Source organism: Synchiropus splendidus, chromosome 1 (genome assembly GCF_027744825.2).
Source record: "Synchiropus splendidus isolate RoL2022-P1 chromosome 1, RoL_Sspl_1.0, whole genome shotgun sequence".
Taxonomy (NCBI): Eukaryota; Metazoa; Chordata; class Actinopteri; order Syngnathiformes; family Callionymidae; genus Synchiropus; species Synchiropus splendidus.
In genome coordinates this window covers 36,240,811-36,264,083 of record NC_071334.1, presented here as the reverse complement: position 1 = coordinate 36,264,083, position 23,273 = coordinate 36,240,811, and the positions used below count along the sequence as shown (strand labels likewise).

Sequence of the window (23,273 nt, the reverse complement as noted above, 5' to 3'; positions counted from 1 at the left end):
CAATTATTATGGTCCTGTTCCCAAATCTCAGAGATAGTTTCTCTGTGCATCCCCGAATGTCAGTCTGCTCAACGGTCTTAATGTGGCACCGTGGTCTCGTTCACTCGACACAAAGCAACAGGACAACATTTTAAGAACCTTTGAATGGGGAACATGCATTTCTGTGAGCCGAAGATCGTACAGCAAAACCATGCAAGCAAAGGAGGAACAAGTCAAATCCAGATAGAGACCTGCAGTCAGTCAGAACCCAGGAGAAAAAGAAAATTCACTGCGCAACAGCTTAATGCAGTACAAGTGCAGAACATTTTGAGGATTAGGTGATTCAGGCGTTATTAAGCTTGAGCTTGTCAAGATATAAATATATAATTTTAAATAAATCAGTAACAATAGTAATGGCATGATTGTTTTAATTATCATTTTACCCAATTTAGTTGATCGCACAAGCTAGTTTTATGACATTAATTATCACTATTGAAAGATGATTTCATCTGAATATTATTACACAGGAAGATTGCATGGAGGACAGTTTACTATCCGTGAAATATCATCTAATCTCCCAGTAGCCAAACTCGAAGACTGTTTTTTCTTTTTCCAAACAGGGCTTTTTTCTGAACCAAATCCAACAATGTCGCTTTGCACAATGCTCTCTGGAAGACAACACAAGGAACAAAGCCCCTAATTTTTCATACTTTGGAGCTCAGTAAAGCTGTGAAGAACCATGGAACAGAGACCACAAGCATCTGGACCTTCAGGAAGAGGAATGGCAGCACATTGACCCGAATCTGCCTCTGGAGACTCCGTAACAATGACAACACCAGCAGCATCTTCCACAGATGGATGGAAATGATGGGAAAAAAAAACAATCATAATGAGGAATTAAATGAGTTAAACATGAATGGATGACAGAGACACGTGACTGCAGGGCTTATTGAGCCCACGTGGAAACATCAATGAGGTAGGAGGAGCTCACCTCTTTGAGACGCTCCATATCTTTGAGGTAGAATCCAATATAAAAAAGGCTTAGATATGAATTTACGAACTGAAACTGCAAGAGAAGGGAAACGTGATGTCAAAGCCCATAAACATAAATCCAGATAACATCGAGAAATTGATGAAAGCCACTTACAAGAACCATTTTGATAATGAGATTTTTCTCATAGGCACTCTGGAGTCTATAGTTTTCTGAGGAGACACATGAAAAATTACTCTTTCAAGAACAGTGAAGTATTTCTGATAAAAAAAACAGTACACTGCTTGAATGGCTCTAAATGTTGGGTGTTCCATAAACTAGGTTTTCTTCAGTGCATATCCAACTGTCATCTGCAGTCCACCCGGTCATGTGGCCATGGCCCAGGTGGGTGTCCAAAGTTTCATCCTAAAAATGAAGCACCATCTAATGGTCTCCAAGTTGAATAGGTCAAATGCATCCTGACAGCTGTTTCCCAGAAAGACATTCATCTTTGCCTCATTTGCAGATATTGGTTTATCAACGTACACTGGTGCGAAACATGCTAACAATCTTAATGATGTCCATGATGATGTAGTAAAGGTATCCACCACAAAAATGTATTCCCACAAAGAGTAACTGGTGTATTCTCCAGGAACCATTGATTAAGCAATTTTTCCCATCAAAACTCTTAAAATGCAACTTCCATGGGGCTGGTGTTAGTGGTTTGTGGCTGGAAAAAAAGCCTTCAAGGGGTTGACTAGCATCGAACTGTTTTGTCTTCAAACAGATGAAACGCAACAGAAGAGAAACAAGTCTTTGCACTTGTGTTTCCTCAGGGCTGATTTCCATCGTATTTATTTTCTACACAAATTATTGACACCAGCCACCTGCCCTCTAACAAAGCTTTGCTATGGTTTCCACCTAGGCTGGGTGCTGACTTGGCACTTGACAGTGAGAAAGATACATGCACTCACCACCCAGTAGGGGGCAGTGTGGTCCTGCCCCAAGATATGCCTCCACCTTCGCTATGACATCCTCTCTGACTTCTCAGCACGTGGCACTAGATGTCTGTTTCTAATGTTGACTGTCTCACTCCTGTGTAGTCTGCGTCTAGGCCTGGTCCCCACAGACCCCCCAAGATTTCTGCACTGATTGTATACAGTCAAATATGTCTTCCATGCCCCATCCAGTTAGGGGACCTTAAATTTAAGCAATTAACCGCTAAGGCAGGTCAAAGGTAGGGAATTTATGAAATTACACTTTAATACCTTCTCCCTCCAATATTCATATTCAGAGGCTGAAACTTTAAAGTACTGCTAAATTCCCTACCAGTGACTGCTTATTTGTAACTAAACAAATGTAGAGTCCTTCACCAACATTAAGCACCTTTTTAAGAATTTTCAATTTGAATTTTGGCCATGCTTTTTTGCAATGTGGTCGTCCACAGGAGCTACAATAACGTTCCTGATTGATTTGGGATAAAGATGTTGTTAGTGCCATTATGCAAACTGGCATTTAGGTAATGATAGGAAAAGTGGTTCAAGGACACAGTTGAAATTGTGCTTACCAGTCCTCACAAGAAACTGTGACAGAAAAAAACAAAAACAAATGCAGTGTGGAACCTCAGAGTAACCTCTTACCCATGTCATTGAGCCAGCAGGCAATTTTTCTGTACACCTCATCACATGCAGTCACAGTGATTGCAAGCATTATTTTTGGGATGAAGCGAGCCAACCGTGGCATTTCTTTGATCCCCATCACGAACTCCTGGAGGGACAGAAAAACAGAGGATTTTATTTCTGCCATAAAGTAACCCCCAGCCCTATTCCCAAATGTGCTTTCGGTAAGTTACTGATATCGCAGGTGCCATAAAAGTTAATCTAACACATTGAAACAGACAGATGAAAAGGAATGATATTATTCGAATCATAGGGCTGCATAATATATCTTTGATCCACTGCCACTGTGTAAGGAAAAAAAACATAAACTGTATAAGCTGTAAATATTAGATTTAATCTCCTGTACTCCATGTTCTATGATAAAGTAAAAAAAGTTATTCAAATAGATGAATGCATTTGACATACATAATTCTGAAGAGTGAATCTAAATATTTACATCAGAGCATGTGTTGACCCTTATGTGTTTTTGCTCTGCTATCTCCTCACCACGTGTGTATTGACCACTATGTGTAATTGTTCTGTCCTTTGTTCATGCATGTTTCATATGTGCTCCCTTGGTTCAGCTTGTATAATTCTCCTCACATCAGTTCTCCTTTCTGTCTGTCCTATTGGTTGATAAACAGGTAATAATTCAGACTTAGCGTGAATTCCAATTCCTCCTTTAATCCTTGATCCATAACTCTCAATCTTAACACTCAGGGCTTTACGATAGTTAGAAATGGGACACCCCCAAAAGCCGATACGGGGGCACCATTGTCTGTTCAGAAGAAGACTGACAAAAGATCATAAATAAAAGTGAACGCGGTATATAAGCCATAAAATGGGCTACGATAAAACAGTGTTTTTTGTAATATTTTTGTACACTTGTATCTCTGAAAATAATCCTAACATACTGGGTTGTCTGGGTTTTCCTCCATCCTAACCCAAAGTGCCGGAAGGAATTGGAATTTACCCTAATTCTCATGTCCCAGTCTCCTTCGAAATCGTGACTTAGGGGGCCATTGTGATGAACTCTCCAGTTCATGTCTTATACAAATATGATAGATTGTGCAGCCCTACTTTCTATCTGCAAGTGTTACATACATTGAGGAAGGAGACTGAAATCAGCTGACTGACCTGTAGCTCGAAGCAGATGAGCATGACCAGGAAGACAAAACAGAGACAGAGAATACAGATGGGCAAGCTGACCAGCCACCTGAACACACGTCTCCGCCAGGGGGGATAGTAGAACTCCTCACATCCCGTTATCGGACTGCAGCGCTTGACTCCCTGCCAGAGCAGAAAGTGCAGCATGAGGATATTGACAGATGGAAAGGAGGCCGAGCGTCAAGAGCGCTTCTCACCCTGAACTGAGGACGGGGCTCCTCCAGAGATTCTACAGGTGTATCGAGTGTTCCCCACTTGTAGGCCAGCTCGGCTCCTCTCCTCTTCCACCGCTCCAAGAACAGGGTGGCCCAGACCACATTGAAAAGTGCAAATACTACACAGCAGATGTCCCGACTAGTCTGGAAAACCCCAAATGGACACGATGCACAAGTTTAGTGCCCAAAAATGTACCTGTACTTTCAAACAGGGGCTGCGATAGAATGAATCCAATGATTTAGTATCATTATATTCATTCTAATTGGAAAATAACTGACTTAGTTAACTGCTAGCTGATGTCTATATACACTGAGCCAGCCATTCCAAACTGCGACTACTGTACTACTACAGAACTGTATCAAGAGCAAAAATACTGATTAGGCAGTGATGCATTTCCTTCATGAAAACATTGAGAATATGAAAAACAGATGAATAGGTTGTCGAGTGAGTTTTAATATTGTGGATCTGGAGTTTCTTGGAGGAAAAGCTTTTTCACCTGATCCGACTCAGTGAGCATCCACAGCACAAAGCCGATCACAGCAGGGTACAACATTGATGTAGTGTAGAAACCAAGCCAGGCAAAGTACATGGCGATTTTTACCCCAAAATAGTCACAGATGTCATCTGAAAGCACACAGCGAAAAACACGCAACATAAGATGACACACAGGAAACAGTGTGTTCACTTACAAATGAACTCAGTGTGAATATAACAATAGTTGTGTTGTACCTTTTTAGTGTATTTCAAAGTATAATAACAATTAAAATAAGAATTGAACCATCAAAATATTGTCTCTATAATGCAACGCATGTTGATCAAATAACGTTTGTTGGGTGACTCACCTAAAGGTTGTTTCTCACAAACAGCCTGAACCCAAGACTTCATGAGTTGACTCAAAACTCTCTGCTCGTGGAGTGGAAACATCTGCTGGATCACACCTCGTGCTTTCAACTCTGGAACTGCCATGAACAGGCGAAAAAATAGAAGACAAACACAGTAAATATAGTTACATTACACTCGTCGTCATTTCACATTTGATTATGTCAAAAGCATGTCTGAGACTTTCTGATCATCCACGCTGCTTACTGATTGGCTGCCCGTCCAAGAAGTTGATATTATGAAGCACCTCCCCTTGTTTGGCACGCAGATTATCCAGCCAGAACTTGATGATGCTCTGCCTCTCCTGAGATGTACAAAGTGATTTAGCCAAAGACCCATACATGTGCCAGTGTGTCTTGTCCTAGACCTGTGAGGTGAAGAAGCATGACTCGCTCTCAATGTTTTCGTAGATGTAGTCCTCTTCACAAGAGAAGCTCCGTGTACCTCCCCCAAACTCAGGCTTCACAGCTTTCCTCAGACCCATCTCCTCTGCACCTCGTAACAAACTGAAGCACAAAGAGTTAATTCACTGAGACGCGAGGCAGATGTGGCTCTTTTGACAAGGAGCCTGTGTGTTTCCTGATCTTAGAGAGCAAAATACTATCAAACAAACCACAGTTTCTCTGGCAGCATTTGAATTTAGCCATCCTACTCATCACTTTAACATGTGACAGCATGTGAGGTGACATCACCCTCAACAGCAAGCTTAGTAAGGGTGACTCGCCATGATGCTCTGCAGCCCAGTCAACCAATCACAGTCGCTAATATTATGAAATTTTCCGGGCAAACGAGCTTCGATTGAGGCATGTCACATCAGACAAATCAAATTGATCAAGTGTTTGTTGACATAGAAGTGCTAAAACGTGCTCTTTCTGTCCATATGTTGTGTCCTATTGAGGCACAATCACGTTGTAGCGATCAACCACTGTGATTGGTTGACTGGACTGCACAGCAGGATGAGCGGTGAGAGGATATATATATATGTATATATATCCTCTCACCGCTCATCCCAAGTTTCATCCTCATGTCTTCCTCTACCCCTCCCCCATTTAGACTACGTCCGTTCATATCTCAAACCCCCACTGCCTCCTGCATCGTGTCCCATCACCCCTCTCTGCTCGCCCGCTGTCCTTCCCAGCAGCTTTGTGCTGAAATCGCAGTAATAATGCTGCTCCATGCCCTCTGTACCTCAAAGCTGCGTATGAATGGTGGATGCGCTCTCATGCAGGAGCACTGACTAGGTGGGCAGGTATCTGCTATCCATCATGCGCTTCAGGCCCTCACAGCCGTGAAGTCTTTTCAGCTGAATGATGAATTACAGGCTAAATGTGAGCTGTAAGCTGCTGCACCACTGTGCAGCAAAGTGAAAGTACTTGTCTGTGTGGAGAACAAGGCTGTTCAGAATGTAAGCAAATGTTTGGTCTTCTGAGCCAATAACTTCACGGCCTTCCAGGTGTGTGCAGAGCTTACACAACACCAAGGAATCATAATGAGCGCCCTTATTATTTGATCACAAATCTCCCTGCCTCTCTTTAGGAGGCATAATCTCGGGGAAAAAACTGAAAGGCTCTGCTGACACAGGCAAGAACGGATAATATAAGCCACAAGATAAGAGCTGAAGAGTGAGTAATGAGCAAGGTGTCACATGGTAATGCACCGATTGGACAGTCAAGCATTTGAAGGGCCACATTTGTTTAGTCAGGGTAGAAAAAAAATCTGAAGAGATCCAGAAAGACACTCTCATTTATGAAGGGGCTTTTCACACTGCAGATTTTGTCTCGGGTGACCTTAGTCCCCCTGGTGCACAGCTTCGCACCTCTGCAGTTTGTGTGTTATTTTTGAGCTGCGAACAAATGTGTAAATGTCCATTACTCATTTTACTGTGTTTATCACAGTATAGTGTAGAAACAGCCAGCAAAACGCGGCTAATGTCCGTGGCTAACGTCTGCATTTATTAGACAAAAAAATAGTTTAGCCAATTCACTGTCATTAGCAGTGTTATGGTCAATCTGGTTTGGACAAGTGTAACATGCCATATCTCATGTTCTATCTGTAGATGCTACAGCTGAATCCTCTGCTCTGCAGACCTGCTCAGAACCGGTGAGAGTCACGACCAGCGCCAGCATTTCATGCTCCTTATTGAAACACGCCATGATGTAGTCATAAGTCATGACGTAATAAAGCGAGAGAGGGAAAAAAGCTGCACCTTCGTCTTTATTATTCTACAGCGTTGTAACACCGGCACACCGCCGCCGCTTAAATTCATTGATTTTGGAGATGAACTCTCACATGATCAAACGTATTTAAATAGAGTGAAATGACGGTTTTCATGGAAGAATATCATAAGAAATATCATGTCTCGCAATATTTTGCGGTAATCAAGTAGTGCATTCCGATTCAATAAATGTCAAAACTTTCCCCTTTACTTCATTCTGCAATGTGCAGTCGAAATAAAGTTTTATTATCTGGGTTCGTCTGTCTTACAGCTGTTTCTGCCTCTCGCTGGATCAAGCCTTTCCTCACTGGCTGCATGATGGAGTTCGATTCCTGATGTTGAAGGAATGATAGATGCTTCCAGAGTTGCATTTGCAAGCATGAGCTGGACAGTGTTGTGTATGTTGCCATCTGTGATTACATTTTTCGCTGTTTTGCCACAGTCTTTCCTCATAAACAAACGTGGGTTGGGGGGCTGGACCGGAGACCCAACTTTACGACAGCTTGCAATACCACTCATTCACCTGTCACACCGCCAAAAGCAAATGTTCTCAAACTACACACAGCTGCTTTAATACAGACAGTATACACACATAATAACGTGTGCTTATTAAGATCATAACAATGTGAAACACTGAACTTACTAGAGTCAGCCTAAATCACATGCTGATTTCTTATCTGGCCCAAAGCAGACACATCTCTGAGGGATGGACCAATGTGGCTTCACCTGCACTACTTCTCGTAACCTCTTGTCGATTTGAGACGGGGGGAACTTTATAAAGCGCTAACTTCAAAACAGGGTAGATCCACTGGATAAGATCTCATTAAACCATGTGTGAGTCACGTGAACGGGTGATAAATGACATAGTGAACATAGTTTTTTCAAATTAAACAAGAAGAACAAGTTCTTACTTTTCATATGTGGCGGTGACAAAGAACGCATAGACTCGTGTATGCTTGTGATGCCGGATTTGGATGATGAGTTCTGGTATTCCCAATCTGATGTGGTTGAGTAGCCACAACAACGTGTGGTCATCTGTGGTATCTAAGACAGAAAAATGAACGAAATGGTCTTTCCATCAAACAAATTCACATGCACACACACACAAAATAAAAATATAAATAGCTGTTAAAAATGACACATTTCACTATTAGACTGAGTTTATTGTCATGACTTCAATTGTTGTTGATGTTATCACTCTCACAGGTCTTTCAAAACATCTTGAGTTCTGGAACTAACGCACAATCAACACAGGTTTTATTGACATGCTGACCTGCAAATGTCATGAGGACGTCACAGTTCTCTGTTGGCACAGATTTCATCCAAGACTTATGAGACATGACGTGTCTTCCTGCCTGCAGCAGCCGCTTTCCAAACAACTTATCTGTGGGGACAGGAAAAGTGGAAGACAGAGAGTGAGAGTGAGTCACATTCTAAAACTCTTGTTTTAGCATTATTATCAGAATTATCACCCTGACTCTTCACCAACAAACGTGCAGAATATTGCATTGCACACATAAATGTCTCATCCCTTTAAGATGATGATCCTGATCAGGGACATGACAGGTGCATGAACCCAATAAATATGATTGGAATTTATCAATATGAAAGTGGAGTGACATTAGACTAGAACTCTGAACGGCGCAGCAAGGAAGAACCATTACCCCGTGCCTCCACCTGGTTCATATAAAATTGGACGATAATTTAACTTTTTTTTTTTTTTTTTGCTTTTGTGTGTTTTACTGACTGATCCGCTTTTTGTTTTCCAGTGTGTCTGTGCCTGCTAAACCTGGTTCCTCTTCCCCCTAACCTTGAGGACTTTCCTTGTTTTCCTTGTTGAACTTGTTCGATTTTTGTTTGTTTGGACTGTCGCCATTTTGTGTTGAGATTTTTGAATTGCCCTTGTTTCTCCTACCTCCTTAGTTTGTAGTAGAGAGCATTTCAGTTTGTTTTTTCGTATTTTACCTCCTTCAAGATCAGAGGTTGAGTGCATTTAGTTAATTTTCTTATTAAATTTATTGGACTGTACCCTCTGTCTCAGTCTCCTGCCTGCTGCACTTGGGTCTCCCGGCTACAATCGTTACACTCTGGCCTCTAACAAGCTTTGATGACAAGGCGATGACAGCAAGACTTCAGAAGGTTTCTGATAGTGTAACTACGAGTCAATCACACTCCACTGCTTGCTTCATTTGGTGAGTTGGCAGTGGGCTCCACTCCGACCAACAGCAATAACTCTAAATGCCAAATATCTGGAAAAGATGCAAAGTCGTTCAAATTAATAACAGCCTTTGGCCTCACATATATAAACCAGGCCGCTCTGCATCACACTCACGCAGGAAGAGCAGTGATGGGGATAAAACCTTTATGAGGCTTATCAGTCTGCAGCAGCTACAGGAGAATGCAGGATGTCACACTGTGATCAAGTGTTTATTAAACAGCTCTTTTGAGTTTGCCTCGGCCTAAGTTTTTTGTGAGTGTGTAACTGAGATATAAAGTGCAGCAGCGCTGACACCCAGACAGAGCACTAAAATGAAGGTCACAGGCTGAGAGAAAGACCTGAGGATGTGTTTCACACCGCTGCTAAGTGCCAGCTGATCTTCACGCTTGACTAAAGTGGTTCTACTCGCTGCAGTTCACACAATTTATCCACGACGAAACTGGATTCTCTCGTGTCACCGTTGAAAATTAGCTTTGAAAGTATTTCAGTCCAAAAAGAGGGCACAAGGGCAGTGTGTAAGAAGCAACATATGTTCAGCTTTATCTGCCAACAGAAAAAAGATGCCAACCACAGTATTTTATTTCGTAGTATTTTTTTTACAATTTTTTTAAATACAGGAGGTAACTATTGCTACTGATGTGATCAGTCACAATGAGAGGTGGACAGTCTTTTTACTACTTGTGAAGTAGTGTTGATGCAATATTTAAACTGGAACACCATTTAAATACGTCATTAGATAGATGGATGGATGCAACTCTGTAGTCTAAAGATATTTCATTTAATACGTTGCACACTATTGGAAGAGACACAACCATTAGATTACACTTCTGCTTCCTGAGTGGTAATCAATGCGCCGACTATCTCAGCATTGAGTATTCTGCAAATTCTCTCTTGACTGAGAGAATCAATGAAAATAATTGATATATGATTTTTGTGATTCAGTGTGAAGGAGATATTTTTAAGCAGCTGTTTGTGAAATTATCCTGTAATGTGTATCACTTTTTTATGTCATTTTCTTTCTTTTGAAATCGAAGCAGACATCAGCACATGAGTGAATGAGTCTATGACATTAAATCTTTTTTTTTCTTGGATAACTTTTATTTTGAGAGGCAAAAGATAAAGGAACATTACTTATTAAAAGAATGCATTTCAGAAAGATCCAAGAAATGAAGAGGAATAAGAACTTAGTAAACTAAGTAAATCAGAACCTTTATCCACTTTCACTTTGCAATGTTCACTTTCCAATAATCAGCATTGGGACAGCATCTTAAATATCATTCTTCCTTTGAGCAAGTGGTTTTAGGGCTCGTGACAGGTGCTAGTTTCTCACATGGCTGTACTTCTGCATGTTCCACATACACCCAAGCCGCTTGTTCGGTCTCTGTCATCCCTACCCGCCTCATTTGCTTCCTGGTAATCAAGGCAGAACAATCTCTACGTGGCACTTAAGTTTATCGCTTTCTTCAGTCAATTGTCCACCCTGCCACTCCATTCACACTCTTTCGCTGTCATTCAAATATACCAGCGTTCACAAAGGACACACTTTCATTCCAAGGATTAAATTAATACTTTCATTTTTTTTTGTTCAATAGAAAAGATCCTGGCAAGAGGAATCAAGCCAATCAAAATTTATAGCAAACAATGCTTGACTCAGTTTCCAAAACTGTTTTCAGCCAGGTGCACAACCCTCCTTTCTACAGCACAGACAGCACCACTGCACCCACAGCTTACAGATCGGTGCGGGTTCTGGAGTCTAGTGTGATTGTATGTGTTTGCATTCCCTCCTCCTTTTTTCTTACTGAAATGACTCAAATGTATCATTACAAGACGGTGCAGGCAGTGAGTCTTGATCGGCACTTTAAGAACGGCAAAAATGTAATAATTTTAATAATCAGGCAGTGGTTCTGTGCAACAACAATTTTTTGAACTCAACAGTAGCTCCATGGTGGAGGAACTATATTTATAGACAAAATAAAACTAAAACAAAATCAGACAGAAAAAAAATGTGACATTAAATCTTCTCTGAATATTTAACTTAATTCTGAAACTTGACAGTTTACTTTAATGTAGTCGAAGTTGAAGCTTGACTATTTTGATGATGACTGCTACAGGAGGGTAATAGCGCCAAACCATCACCCTGATGATTTCAGACCTCTTTAGTTAAACCAGATCAGAATCAGAATCAACTTTATTGTTACGGTCAGTGGGGATCCCACCAACTAAGAAAGTGCTTTGGACTAAAGTGCTGTCACAAAAGAGAAGAGGGAAGAGGAACAAACATTCCATGTCCAGGATGAGAAGGGTCGGCTCTGATCTGACCTGCACGTCTCTGGGTCCTGGAGACATACAGGTCCTGAAGAGCTGACAGGCTGCAACCGATCACCTTATCAGGAGAATGCACAATGCGCTGCACTCTCTGAGTACAATTGATTTTAGACAGTTTGACTGAGTGACAGTCGAACTGTTAAACTCTGTGACAGCGCCACCCCTCGTTGCAAAGGCAACATGACTCATTAATTCAGTTTAAGCTCCACTGCATCTAAATCAGGACAAGGAATCAGACTGAGTTGCGTAATGGAGCAGTTGCCTCCAACCAGCTATTATCTGCTTGGAAAAGTGGTCAACAGTGATCAAGTTTCTCCCTCAGAACTACTTATTTCTTTGTTGTTGACTCACAGAGACAAAAACAGTGAATGGAAGTCTGTGTGGCATCGTCCCTGTTGAGCTTCGGCGAACTGCCCAACATGTAGGGAGGGCTTACTAATGATCACAGTGAACAATGGCACCCAGATTATAACCAGCCAAACAATAGATCACACACACACACACACACACACACTGAAAGTGGACATTTTTGTAAGAGTCAGAGGAAGTGAGTCAAGAATCTGGGTCACAGATAAAGATAAGAAAAGTCTCACAGGGTGCTCTGGGCTCCATTCAACATTTCCAAGATTCTGTAATAATGCGCTGTTCTTTTGTAGAATTTGTATAGTTTTATACCAGAGATGAAAAATCCATTGTAGAGTGTTGTATGAGGTAAGATTTTGTCGCTTCAATGGGGAGTGTCCACAAGCACTGACATCCTTAAGAGAGTTGACCTAATAAAGAAGCGCATGCTAATTAGGAAACAAGTAAAGTAGATTTGGCACCTTAGGGTATTGGCTTCAGAGTAATTGGACATTTGGCTTAATGCATACGTCACCTCTTTTCATTCTTCTTCATCTTTCTGTCTGTCTGTCGGTCCATCCGTCCGTCTATCAATCCATCAATCATCTATCTTCTCCCAAAGAGGAAATGAAAACAGTGACTATTTATAAAAAAAAACAAAAAAAAAGTGGAAAGAAAATGCTGCAGAGAGATTTACAAAATCTACATGAAACACAGGACAGAGTGTCACAAAAACATCTAAGACAGGTTTCCAAAAATAGAAGAAAAAAAACCAGCTCACAATGCATTTTCCTAATCACTATTCAACTCACGGTTTTCTCTGGTCTCAGCCACTAACACTCTTCCTAAACAATACAAAATGGCCTCCTTATGTACCCCTTTTGCCCTCCCTTGGACGAATCACAGGGCCTCAAATTTCATTTTACAATAAACATACTTTCTGTCCTTTCATTTGTCATTTTAATGTACTTATTTAATAGTGCCATTTCTCCAATAAAATGCCACAAATTAAAGCAAACATAACTTTGAACTGCATGTCTTAACACTGCACAAAAGTGTGTAAATATATACCCAGCAGCAGAAATGCTCCGGTTTGGACAATACACCTTCGGCTTGACTGGCTGCAAGACACCTCTCACTAGCTGCGATGAGTGTCATGTGTCCATGTCCGGGGTTATACTACGTATGAGTGGGGGAAGTCAGACCACTGAGTGTGCACCTTCGGTCATGTAAGCAAACAGTCTAAATGAAGTTTATGATCGTCATTTTTAGTCTTCAAGTTAGACTAGAAATGAGGCTCGTGAATAATTAAGATGATCTCACAGAGAATGTGGCACGTCATGTCTGACTGCGGTCTAAACTCGAGTTAAAATATAAGTTTGGAGGGGTGATTGTAATGCTGGAGGTGCACTGATCACTGGAGGTGAACTGAACAAAGGAGAAATCAAATGACAGCACCAGACATGCTGATCTGCATGATAGTGTGATATTCTACTCCAGGAAATATGGGAGTGAGTTTCTGCCAGATCAATACGGAACCAGCAATTATCGTACGTTATTAAGCCAGACGTCCCATTTCCTTGCTGCTCCAATGACGAGCAATGGAGGACACCAATAATGATGTGGTTATTTGATTTCTATGAGCATGGATGAGGGTATGAGTAGACATATATAGAAGTTAGACATCTTTATTTCACATTTAAAGTAGACCCAGGCTGCTGATTTAAGCATCTAATGGAAGATTGCACTCTTTCTTATGGCATTTTCAACAATACAACATTTACAATCACAAAATGTACATACAGCAAATCCCGCCCATCCTAAAAAAGGCTTCCCTTAGTGGGTCCTGAAATCTCATTTTCCCCGCCACCATAACTCTGTTGTGAGTGATCATGAGTCAAGGCTAGGTTCTACCTACAAAACCTCCATTCTCCAACCTCTGGGAAAAATCAGATGGAAGAGGGGTGCAGATGACTTCAATTTTTCCTCAGTTTATATACAAACGTGCAAACAGAGCATCGTTTCCAGAGGCAAATTCTCATTTTGCATTTCAGTCCCTACAGGAAATCGCAACGTTGAGATGGTAATTATTAACGCAATTTCAACCAGTGCCAGCGAGTTCTGCGAGCGCCACCTATCACTTAACTCTTCTATCGCCCAGTCCCTCTGCACAGCATTTGCGTCATCATATTCACGCCCACTTTCTTGATTTGAAGTCATGTGTGATGCTAAACTCTCACATTTTCCTGCAAATATTGCCACCATAATAGACAGCACTAGAAAGTGCAGCGCACCCAAACACCATAAGAGGCAGATGAAAACAACATGGCGGACCACGAGATCAATCTCTCTTCACGCTGACACTCTATATCCTGACCGTGTGGAACACAGCAGCAGCTATTGCTTTACTGGGCTGTGTTTAGGAGCCATGAACAACTCAGCACACGCACGCAAACATTCCCAACCTTTACCTCTCAGACACCACTCATACAAACGTCTGTCAGTCACTACGTTGCGAGGAACTCCGTAATAAACAAGTGCACACTACAAGCTTGCAGCCCGGAAAATATTCACAGAGCATCTTGTGCTTACTTTCAACATCATTTTTCATTTATCTTGCATATTTATTTGTTTATTTTGTGTGTGTTCTTTGCAATTGATATACTTTTTTTTTTAAATAAAGCATGTATTGTTAAAATCATTGCAGCCAAGAGGTTAATAATTAACACAATTTTTTTCGATCCCCAAACAGCACAGAGAATATTGGGGAATAGATGGAGAGAACAAAATGGAAACCGGAGCAACCAGACCTCCTGGAACATTTTAGCTTCTGTTAGTTTAGAGTGGCTATGAGCAAACACAAGCCAGCACAGCGTGTTCCCATTCGCCAGAGACTGAGTCTCAACAATCACATTCTTAGTGCATGTAGAGGCCTCACTCTGGCAGAGTGTCTCAAACTACTGAAGCTCCCGTCAGTCACCCTGACACATCACGTATCTGTGTTTGTTTGATTGACTGGAATAATCCTAATGTTTAGTTTTTTCACCCAGATAAAGTTACACTTTTATGCCCAAGTCCATGACTGAGATCTATAGCCTTTCACACCCCAAAATCAATTGTGTACCTTTTCTGTGGTTATACTTGTTTTAACATTCAAGTCAAATAAAAGTGTGGCGAACCTACAACCATTAATACAGGGTCAACAAGGCAGACAGAAAGGGCAGCACAAGCATCAGACAGATACAGTAGTATTCCCTGGTTTGTCATTGACGGACTCTGTTCAAACCTTGACATGATTACACTGTTTCACTCCATGTTTCACTCCAGTGCAGTAAGTTTCACTTTCACTGCCCTTTAGCCGTCTCTGGGGTCTGCACTGTGGCTCATGGAGACCAGCACGGTCTAAGAACATGGCCGCTACATTGCCCCTGACTTCACCAGACAACTGGGGCCATGGTAGTGAAAAGAGCAACAGAGGCACACCAAAACACTTAGAATTCTACTGTGAAGTCAGAATGCCATCTTATTTACGTTACTTTGATCACAGAGTGTGCCGCGAGAACAGCCTGATATAATCTGCAGCTTGCCAGCGGCTGCTGCACGAGGCGACACAAGCAGCTTTCATTGTATTAAGCTCTCCAGAGTGCATTATCATTTTATGCTTACAGATTGGTAATCTTGGGGCTAGAAATAGGAAAGTGAAAACTCCCTGGGGGCTTGAAAGAGGATTTAGAAGTTTGTTGATAAAAGGCTAGGTTATGATTAGGAAGTAAAAAACAAAATAGGGGGGGGGAGTGAATGGCAGAGCAGATCTGCAATAATGAGTTGAGTCAGAATCTATTGTAGTCTTTTTCAGCCAGTGTGCTGTGAGAGACCATGAGGTGGGAAATTTTACCAAATATGTTTGAAGATACGGGTGAACGACATGACGACATCAGATTGCGAATGTTTAGAATGTGTCTGACAAAATAAGGAGATCGCGTGGATCCTTTGGTCTGTTCACTTACAGATCTTTTGCTGCGATTCAAATACCAGTGCCTTCTAGAATATAGCCACGTACATTAAAGCCTGCCTTGTCTGGATATAAAACACACCAGATGAAAACACCAATCTGTTTCTTTGGGTTCATAGATTCAAAACTTCTACTTCCTGCTTTACATTCAAGGAAGGCATCAGTAAAATTAAGTGTGGCATGGCTTCAAAACATTGAAAAACAGTTATCTAATATAAAGAGCAACTTTCCATGTGCTGCAATTAGTGTTGAATCCAGTATAGTTTTTTGAAAATTTCATCATTCACAAATTCAGCATTTTCACCAAATGAAACAAAAAAAAAAATAGGGGAATACACCGTGGACAGGTCGCCAGTCCTAGGGGCAAGAGTGTCCAATTAACCTAGTGAGCATGTCTTTGGGCTGTGGGAGGAAACCGGAGAACCTGGAGAAAACCCACGCGCACACAGGGAAAACATGCAAACTCCATGCAGGACTGTAAGCTGATGTCTGTGAGGCGAGGAGTGGCACAGCAACATTTAGATCCCAACAATATTTATTTAAGTGAATCTGTCTGTCAACTAACTCAGATGTTTATCAGCCCTTAGGCGAATCACCGGAAACTATGTGTACAGGTCAACTCCACACAAACATGATAAACGCCGGGTAAGAAAGAGTCTGATTGCTGTCTGTGCGGACAACATCGTTCAAAATGGCCAACTCCCAGAACACTGAGGTGAGCAGGAGACTGGTGCTTGGAGGAGCGCAGAGCAGTGGTCCGGGACTCGCGATGTGTGCGGGTGTTTGATAAGTCACCTTTATTAAGCTGATAAACATCTGACTTTATTTCATTTGAAACAAATACATTGTTTCTGCTAATAGCATGGCAAAATAACAACCAGTATCTACAGGTTTTCACAAATTATTAGGGATTTTCTATAGGACTTCAAGCACAAGTGCACTTTGGCCAAGGTTCCTTTGGCGGTGTGCCTCAAGAATTTTTCAATAAACCAAGTGTGTCGTGGCTTGAAATAAGTTGAAAAACACTGATCTACAGTGCAGAGGTGTGGGGCAGGAAGACAAAATGAATACACAATATTTGAGACTGGTGTGAAAGCCGCAACATACACCAGTCACCAATCAATCACATTCATTACATTCATACATTCATTACATAAAGATGTCTAGCTCCACTGGTTTTCTCTAAATAATGCCTCACATATTAGTGCTTTGCCTTCAAAAAGAACACCTCACTCAAAGTCATGGAAGAGCCACCAAAAACAAACATTTAATTGCCCACAAAGTTTACCATCATTGCCAGCATCTGCCAGGCTATAAAGCCTGCCTGGTGTAAATATTCTTTTCCAGCTTGCAAGGTGCTGTCCCCTTCAGTTTTAATCCAACTCTCAAATCAGTCACAAACATGTTTGAAGGACTCAGTCAATGAACAGCCAGCATTTCAACCAGTAGCCTACATAATAGCAATATCGCCGTTACTAATGGAGCTAATGTCCAACTCATCTTTTACTGAAGAAGTGGACAGCACAGAGTGAGACAGGAAAATGTGTCTCAATGTAGCACGCATGAATACATTTGGAATCACACCCTAAGAGGAAGAGACATTAAGTTCAGAGTCATGAGGCACAACACACTGCTGTCATCATGTTACACTGCACTGCAGTCATCACCCCCTTCAGTTACAAAGCTGCGGGGGAGTGAAAAACTCTCAAAGCTTCTGTTTTAGAAACTCAGAGCCCTCCTCCACCACTGTGATGTATTTAAGGAAACCTCTGTGACACCAAAGATGAGTGAAACCATCTCAAACAAAACATAATAAAAGTAGCAAACTGGTCAAGTGAATGTGCACGCTGCTTAAAAAGACCTTTGTTTCCTGCAATCTCTTTATGGGGTGAGACCCTGCTACCTTTCAACATCATTTGAGTGCAACTTTTATCATAGCCTTGATAATTTGCAAACCCAATTATAATCACCTGAAAACCCATGCGCACACAGGGACAACATGCAAACTCCATGCAGACATATATATTATTGTGCAAGACTATATATATATATATATATATATATATATATATATATATATATATATATATATATATATATAAACTTCTTTGAGTGATTGCAGAGCCCCAGGAATGCGGTCCTTCAAGCCATATGGAAGTCATACAAGATATTAAAAAGATCTCACTCATGTTATGCAAGATCTTTTTGTATTTGAAGTCAACTATTTGTTCAACCTCACTCTCTGTAAGCAACAAAACTTTTGCCTTGCCAAAATCTGACATTTTTCTGTTCATTAAATGAGCAACATTTCTACAGTGAAGCAAATTTATTTTTGGATATTTAACCTAATGTGGGAGGGTTTTAGCTTTCATACGAACCATTTCTACAATCAATGGAAAAATTAAAAGTCAAGTTGTAAGCAGTTGTTTCTACAAGATGGATAAGCGACAAGACTTTTGTCAAGAACTGTACATGTTCTGAGACTCTTAATGAAAGGAAAAGGTAAGTGTCATTACTCAGCTGGATGAAAGCAATAACTGCTCTAGAATTCAACAAACGGCCGCCCTACATTTGAAAGCACCCTGAAATTCAAAGGCTGTTCAAAGCAATTCAAAGTTTAATCTGTCCAGACTGACCTCTTGTCTGCCCTTACTTTAGGTCTCTTGCTGTTTTCTGTCTGATGTTGGTGGCTTGACCATTCTGGTGGGATTAGAGTTTTGCACCTGTTGTCAATCTCAGGTTTGATCGCTGGCTGCTTCCTTTAAAGAAGCATCCAGAATATGGACAAGAAACCTGACTCTTGAAGGTATCTGAGGAACCCTGTAAATTCCTTGTGGATTGCATACTGTGTTTTAAACTTAGTATCTTCAATACTTGTTTGGCTCACTTCCCCAAATAAGTCATCCAGCTGCAAATCTCGACAAATGTTCTCAATCTGGAGCAGTTGATTGGACGACAACAAATTACATGCCCTGATTTCCATGATGGAGAAGCTTATCAACACTGGTCTGGGACGAAAATTGGACTAATTGGTGAGACTTGTGCGTTGTAGGGGACACAGGATCACATTCAATCTACTGTGCTAATTGGAAAATGTAAAGGCTAAGATTGGAAGCAAATGTCCACCATAACTTAAGACTGCAGAACCAGATGAAGCTAAGACCACAAGTGGACGCCCTGAACTGCAAAACATGAAAAACGGACACCCTAAATTTTTAGTCAGTGCCTGCGTAATGCCCCAACCGTAGTCTCCGCGCAGTATTAATATGTCTATGATAAATTCCTGCAACGGCACCAGAACCTTGGCCACCGTGGACGCCATGCTTGTTTACGGGCCAAATATTGCGGTTATTCACATCTCGCGAGTTGCGACACTCGCATTTTCATTGGTCGATACAGCAAGGAAGAGCGACGCTATCAGTTGGCTGTTTAATGCTGATTACAAGAGGAAAAGTCAGGTAAGTTCAAAACTTTAAACAATTGTTTACAAAATGAACTGAAAGTCTTTAAATGGGACGAGCCACATGGCGACAGCGCTGCATACATAGCGAGAACTAAGAAGCAGAATGCAACGTTTGCTGAACAACGTATGAACAACTTGTACATATTTTATAGATAAATATTTACAGTTGTTGCTGTCCTTTTTCATGTGAAGGCTATAAAACATTTTCCAAACCAAATGTTTGTGTGAAAAATGACAAAGACAAGACAGACAACACTCAGCTTCTCCCTAAGGGAAAAACAGGTAAGAATTGTTTTCTTGTTTAACAACTTCGATCAGATTCTGCAAAATTACCAGGCGGACACACCCTTTCATGGAAACCATTGTGATGGCACTACGAGTAGGGCATTATACAGGCATAATCGGACATTTGGGGGGTCCTGCTGAGAAAAAATGGGCATCCATTTTTTCATGTTTTGCAGTTCAGGGCACAACACTGTCGGACTGCATACATTGCAAGCTAGCTGCCTGGTTCTGGGGTGGTCAAATCAGTCTACAGAGAACCGCAGAGGGTGCAGGTTTATGTTGAAACCCATCTGCGTTGCAAGTACTTTGCGTTGAAATTTGGAAATCTGAGTTTTTCACACGTGATAAATGAAAATAACACATATAAAAATGTAGAAATAAAAAACTAAATCAAGTCAAAAACAGACAAAATAATGAAAAACATTGAAATGGCAGAATCAAGTTCTGGCCTTGCGTCTCAGGGCTCTGTAGCAATGGCAGAGAAATTTCTTTTCGACTTTCAAAAACAGTCAGAACATACCATCAGTACTGTTTCTTCCTGCACCAAACATTACAGAAATAATCTACACGTGTTATTGTTTTAATCCACCCGTCAAGGTGATTTCAAAAGCAGACACCAATTCAAAGTAGAGATCGTATTTTCAGATAGAAACTTGAATCTCTCTCCTCATTTTGTAGTTGTTTACATCTGGATTGCCGGCAACTTGACACGTGAACTAGCTGCATGACGAAAACATGACTGCGTGTCCCGAAAATGACGTCATGCCCCAAGACACAGCAGAAGAAACCCAACATAAATAATTTGCTTCCAGAAAATGAAAAAAGAGTAATGCACAATGGCTTGAATAAGTAACTTTAATCTGATTACTGAGTCGGACACAGGCTAGACTACTCGTAACAGAAAAGGTGGTCATGTAGGAGTATGCATTGCCGGTAGGGCTGCGACAATTAGTGGACGTCATCGATAACGTAGACAACTAAAATTCGTCAATGTCGATGCGCCAAACACACACAGGCCGCAGGATGGGGCATCGAGAACTGGTTGTTATTGAGAAGCAGTGAGAAAATATCACATTCTCTGGAATCACTAAGATATGTTCATTTCTGTTCCTTTAATTGGTTCCTAACTGAGGTGTGACTCCAACTGGCCACCGTTGCTGCGCACCCTAAGCTCCGCGTCACAACCTTCGACTGACTGCCTCAGTCACAGTCACGGAGGAGTTTGAGCGGCTTCGTTTTGTTTGCGAAGATAACGCGTCTTAAGGATGAGCAAACCCCTTCAACACCATCACCATCAAATTCAAAATAGGTCCAAACAAAGGTAATCGCGATTAGTCAACTAATCGAAAAAATAATTACCAGTAACTACTAGTTACCGGCATCGCAGTCCATATCATCAAGGGTCAAATATTGCAAGGGGAAGTGTGGAGTCAGCAGACTAAATGGGTATCAGGGTTGCCATAAACCTTGAATCATCTGTTCATCATCTTGTTACATTGTCAACATTTCCAGAACATTTTGCTGACAGAATGACAGATAAACAGCAGCACCAACTTCGGGCAACAACGTCAACCAAAGGTCCAAAACGGTGCACTCATCCATTTAAACATGGCAGAATTGCAAAAATGTTATTGCCAAGCATCAGGACAATGTGATTATGTCACATTCTTCACTGTACAGTGGGAGCACATAAATCATGATCTTTCGCCTTACTTTTTGCACCATCTCTCAAAAGCTGCTTCAAAGGCACATCAAAGGTCAACTTAATAATTGGAAGGAATAGTACAGCTGGACACCAGACTCTGAGTTAAATCTTCATCCTCTTCTAAAAGAAAGGAGCGATGTTGAGGCCTGAACTCCTACGAGATTTGGAGTGGTACAGTTGGGGTATACGTAAGGTCATAAGCAATAACAGCAACCATGCAACAGAGAAGCTTCTTAAAACCACCAACTAAAGCATTTGTAATTGTCCTCACAAATGGTATGAATATGCATGTCTGATCATCTCACACAGGTCTTTCCTATCCTCCTGTAGCCCCTCCTAAAAGTAAATTTGGCTCTGCTGCCCTCTAAATTAGAAACCGCGGGGTGCCACATAGCCAAGAAGACATCAGGCGGCTCCTCCAGTCTCAGATTACCGTGACCATGGGTGGAAATAAGTACTCATCAACTGACGGTGTCCTGCTCCACTGCATCACTCTGCAGCAGGACACTGTGTCTGCGGGCAGGAAAAACAACTCCGCACTCAAGCTAATATTATGGTCCGGTCCAAAAATAGCTTACCGGTTTGTCTTGATGTGGCCTTTTGAGATCTATTATTGAATAAAGCCATGCTTGTCTTGTAATTCCATTCCAGTGCAAACAGCAGAACAATAAGCCAATAAAGACAGCGAGTACACAGCAAAGAGTGTGCACTGTGCAGGTGTATTTGATGTTTGGTTATCTGCCATGTTACTCAACACCTTTGTAGGGGAGGCAGACGCGGAGAAATCCCTGGATGACATCACGAAGTTCATAAGGAGCAGAGGCAACATCCCACACTGAATCCTGGCTACACTCACCAACGGTGTCCATCCAAAATAAACAGTGATAAAATGCTTTAAAATACAATCAATTGAACACATTAGGAAGGCTTAACCGGATTCACATGGAGAAAACCCATGTGTCAGTAAACCCTCCTGGAGACAAAAGAACAGACGGTGCTGCGTGTCTGCTCCACAACATCACCTGCTTTCACGCACAACCGCATTGTGCGTGGAACACTCACCCAGGACACCAGAGGAGGCTTGCAGTGGGGCAGCGCCCGGATCCGGCCTGTCCGCGTCCCCTCGGTGTCGGTGCCGGGAACTCTCGGGGCCATCGCCGGCGTTGGAGGCTCCCACCGCGGCAGCAGCACCAGCCGTGCACGGGTCCGGCATGCTCTTTCTCTTTCTCTCTCTCTCTCTCTCTCAGCGCGGAGCAACGGAAGATGAGGATAAAATTCTCCGATAGACCTTGCAGGAGTGTCGCATCTCAGGAGCAGGTCTGAGTACGGGAGGGGACGTTTAAATGAGGGTGAAAGTAACGCGAAGGCTGTCGGTGCAGCGGCGGAGCATCGCGGCGGGACGCTGGAGCCTGATGATCGGCCGGAGGCAGAACGACTGGAGGAGGGACAAAGGCAGGGAAGGAAGGAGGGGGCTCTCTCTCCAATATACACACCCCAGGACTGTGTACGGTGCTTACATTATGAATCTTTTTTTTAAACTGTTGTCATTCGGACTCATTCCTGTGAGTGATTACATACAGTACCTCATTGAAATGGGAAGTATTCAAAATCCCAGTCTTGTCTTTCCCTCCAGACACATCCAATGTCGAGCTGAAATGACCTCTGCCAGCAACCTGACTTCACATTGAAGCCAGAAATAGTCCTCCAGGAAAGATAGCAGGATCCACTGCGAATACAAATTACCCAAACCTTCTTGAAACACATATTACACGGGATGATTTTAATTCTTAAAGTAAATAAACAGATCACTAAAAGGTTCTGCGTGTGGTTGAAAATTGT

At 41.8% G+C, this 23,273-nt stretch overlaps 1 protein-coding gene across 3 annotated transcripts in view; it reads right to left on the bottom strand.

Annotated features, from left to right (window-relative positions):
- ano8b (anoctamin 8b) overlaps positions 1–22,846 on the bottom strand; it is a 31,955-nt gene extending 9,109 nt beyond the window's left edge. The window contains exons 1-13 of one of the 3 annotated variants that reach the window (XM_053858283.1): positions 22,497–22,846; positions 8,358–8,468; positions 7,996–8,128; positions 5,237–5,375; positions 5,077–5,173; positions 4,833–4,949; positions 4,487–4,614; positions 3,972–4,133; positions 3,745–3,897; positions 2,590–2,716; positions 1,127–1,182; positions 971–1,045; positions 690–824 (exon numbers count right to left, since the gene is read on the bottom strand). In XM_053858283.1, coding sequence (XP_053714258.1) covers positions 690–824; positions 971–1,045; positions 1,127–1,182; positions 2,590–2,716; positions 3,745–3,897; positions 3,972–4,133; positions 4,487–4,614; positions 4,833–4,949; positions 5,077–5,173; positions 5,237–5,375; positions 7,996–8,128; positions 8,358–8,468; positions 22,497–22,647 — 1,584 coding nt within the window. In that variant the 5' untranslated portion in view covers positions 22,648–22,846. Of the gene's footprint in view, positions 1–689; positions 825–970; positions 1,046–1,126; positions 1,183–2,589; positions 2,717–3,744; positions 3,898–3,971; positions 4,134–4,486; positions 4,615–4,832; positions 4,950–5,076; positions 5,174–5,236; positions 5,376–7,995; positions 8,129–8,357; positions 8,469–12,504; positions 12,911–22,496 lie in introns of those variants that run through there. The other 2 variants (XM_053858290.1, XM_053858289.1) reach the window with 2 other exon arrangements.
- Between the last annotated feature and the right edge of the window lie 427 nt (positions 22,847–23,273).